Source organism: Aedes albopictus, chromosome 2 (genome assembly GCF_035046485.1).
Source record: "Aedes albopictus strain Foshan chromosome 2, AalbF5, whole genome shotgun sequence".
Classification (NCBI taxonomy): domain Eukaryota; kingdom Metazoa; phylum Arthropoda; class Insecta; order Diptera; family Culicidae; genus Aedes; species Aedes albopictus.
The window spans coordinates 131118703-131122202 of NC_085137.1; the positions used below are offsets into that span (position 1 = coordinate 131118703).

The window sequence follows — 3500 nt, forward strand, 5'->3', positions numbered from 1 at the left end:
TGAGTTACCAGATTTTAGTCAAAACTCGTACAAGACACTTCTCTGAAGACACAAAAGCTCTAGAATGGATATCCAAAACACTAGAGGTTTTGTCTTTCCATAACTGCATTCTGCCCCAGTGTGCGGCGCTAGGGCGGGCTGTTATCGAGCAGCTTCGTGGGGTTTGAGGTGAAGTTCAGTGGCCAAACTAATTGTCAACGAGGGATGTCTGAACCTTCGAGCGATTGGCAAAACTATCAACGGTGGCCATGGACCTGAAGCTCTACCGACGAACATCCCAGAGGGGATCGGGATGACGGTCTGAAAGATTTAGGGGGAATTCCAATGGTTGTTTAAATCCCGGAATTCCTTGTTAGCTCGTATTGCCGGTTTGGCAACTTGGCAAAATGGCTTCTCGCTAGACCCACGCTATGGTTCCTATCCGAGGTCCTTTGTTCGGGAAGCGTCGATGGCGTCTGGTCAAAACTAGTCAGAAGGCACAAGAAAAAGGCCCTTTTGTAGAGCTACCACGACCATTACTAAATTTGCCACGTTTTTCAATTTTACCCCCAAAACCACCATTTTGTTACACAAATATTTAGTACGTACTGGTTTGTTGACTATAATTTACTTTATTCAGCTATTGTGTGGATAATAATAGGTTTCAATACCCTTGTTTACCGAACAATAGAACGTTAGGTTTTTATAATTTCCGCGATTAATCTCTTCTAACCACTACATCTCTACATCTCGATAATGAAAGGACCATCGAGATAGGGAGATTTTTAGTACTAATTATACTTTATTCATAAGAATCCGAGCAATTCCGAAATTGTCGAATGTCATGCTTGTTTCATGAGTTCCTTCGAACCTTGCTTTGCCTGTGGAACTACTTGAAATCTTGGCTAAGTATCTTTTGCCGGTGCTGAAACCACTGCTCTGTTAAGAAAATTCTTTGGGCTGAGTTGAGTGCTACCGTACGAAGGTGTGGTTAAGTGGGAAAATTCTCGCATCTCGGTTTAACTCGACATAACTCAGGGTCGCACTCAGGGGTAATTATTTATTATTTTTGCTATGGAGTCACAATTCGACAATATGGAACCATCGTATCGGTTGCACAGCGGGTACCAGATGGTCTCAGAGGCGCTTCCGGGGGGTCTCAGGGGCGTTTTAGGTGATACCAGCAGGTTTCAGGGGCTCTCACAGGTGGTTCAGGGGGTTCAGAGGATCCCAGTATGGCTTCAAGGGGTCTCAGAGGCCCTTCGTGGGTTCTTAGTTAAATCGCAGAGTAGTGTCACGGGTCCTTGGGGGTTTCATGGAGGTACCTGGAGGTCTCAGGTGTATTCTAGGGGCCTCTAGGGCGTTTTAAGGGGGTTTCAGAAGATCTGAGAGATTTCAGGGGCTTCACGAGGGTGTCAGGAGCGTTTTATGGAGCTTCAAGTGGTTTCAGTTTGATAGGGTCTTAGGAACGAACCAGGAGGAGTCATTTAAAATGCCCAGAAACACATTATCACTTTTGTAAGGTTCCCGAAACTCCCAGAAACAAGTCTGAAAACCACTTGAAGCGCCTTTGAAGTGCCTCGAAACGCCCCTGAATACTCCATAATCCCATTTAAACGCCCTTAAGATCCCCCTAGTCAGTTTGAAATGCGCCTTAAATCGCTCGGAACACCTTGATAAGGCTCCATAAACCACCGCTCCTGATAACCCTTTGAAGCGTTCCTAATGCTATCAAACGCCTTTTTCGGACTCTCTGTGAACTTCTTGGAAACTACCTTTGGTCCCATATCAAATGTCCTGGAGCAAGTCCTGTTCTCGCAAACTTAGTTTCCTCATTCAGCCATTCCATAGAAAATCGATATAGTGCAGCTTCGAATGTCGTGATACTTGTAGTTCTAACTCACAACCTCCGATTCGTTTCGGGCACTGTCCATCTGATGACTTAGGCGCTGTCCATAAACTACGTAGACTCAAATTTGGCAATCTCAGACCCCCCCTCCCCCCTCGTAGACTTTTGTCCATACAAAATTTTTGAAATTTGCAAGGACCGAAGACTTTGGCCAGAACCCCCCCCCTCCCCCCATTAGAGTCTACGTAGTTCATGGACAGGCCCTTATCGGTATGACAATAAGTGTGCCGTCGACCTCTCGACGGGTCGGTCCTTGGCCGACCTTTTACGGTAGTGTGACCGTATCACCCTACAAATCTCAATTTTCTGATTTTTGCTTAGGCTTTCATTCGATTGATTGTGAAAAAAGAACAAACCATGTGCATTCGTGGAATCGAGTTCAGTTCTGTGCCTTCAGGAGACGTAGATGATTAAGTGGCTCCGTAGCTTGGATGAAAGAAGCGTCCATTTAGCGAATTGGGAGTCATGGGTTCGAATCCCACCGGAGCACTTGAACTTTTTTTACATAATTAAAATCTCAGTTTGTTCATCAAACACGTGATTCTGTCGCGTGTATGAATGTCAGAGCAATCAAACTTTGTAATTTCCACTTGATTTAGTTCAGTACATTTAGGTGTATTTTACGATTTAATTAATGATTTATGACAATGCTTACCATTCAATTACAGGAAACCTGGACCGACACGCACCAGGAACGATTGGACCTACAACGTGCCCGCGTTTTAGAAGTCAACCGACACCTGATGACCCTAGCCGAAAGTTGGGAACGTGGAGGCTTCCCAATGCACATGAACCTTGCCCTTCGACCGGCGGGAACCATGTCCTACCACCACCCAACGCAGCAGCAACAACGAGCACAACAAACTCAACAAAGTGCGATCAATGCATCCGGTGCCCCTGGAAACCAACAGACCGAGATGGTCAACCGACTGAAGCAGCAAAACGTTCAACTCTCCGAGGAAGTTAACCAGAAGAACGAGAAGCTTTCGCTTCTAGAACGGGAAAAGTCTTCGCTGATACGGGAACTGTTACAGCTACAGCGAGCGACCCGAGCCAGTAGCATGACATCGAACACCGAGGAGTTGGTGTTTTGATTAGATGGCTGATGCTATGCCATTACAGATTTCTTCATGCTTTTCCCAGTTACAATAATCGCGCTAGTCAAAAGTTAGCAGATTTCCAAACAACAATTTGTAAAAAAAATAATATCTGAGTAACGTCTCCTTGAGGATGCGTTATGGATAGGTAAGTGGGTAAGCAGCACAACTATTTCAATGTGATGATTTAAGGTGTTATTTGTGTCGAAATTTTTCAATCGTTTTTAAATTGTTCTGAGAGTAAAGATTTTTTTTAATGTAAATAATCATTGTGACAAGCTGTTTAATTGGAAGTAATATCACATCGTCCAATTTAACCCTATTATTATGCCTCCAAGCAACGAGTTACATGAACATTTATAAAGATCAGCTCTACGCCATCAGGTAACCGGTCCAGCGGCTCCGTAACTATTGACTATAGATGAAGAGAAGCGCCCTTCTAGCGAATTGGAAGTCGTGAGCTTGATTCCCACCGAAGCACGTGTTTTTTTTCACAATTTCAATCTCAATATGTT

The 3500-nt window shown here is 44.4% G+C and overlaps 1 protein-coding gene across 6 annotated transcripts in view; it reads left to right on the forward strand.

Moving 5' to 3' along the window:
* Window positions 1–3253, forward strand: part of LOC109417701 (suppressor APC domain-containing protein 2) — a 195990-nt gene extending 192737 nt beyond the window's left edge. For all 6 annotated transcript variants that reach the window (XM_029853368.2, XM_062850438.1, XM_029853370.2 and 3 more), the window contains exon 3: window positions 2557–3253. In XM_029853368.2, coding sequence (XP_029709228.1) covers window positions 2557–2982 — 426 coding nt within the window. In that variant the 3' untranslated portion in view covers window positions 2983–3253. The remainder of the gene's footprint in view (window positions 1–2556) is intronic.
* Window positions 3254–3500: the final 247 nt, after the last annotated feature.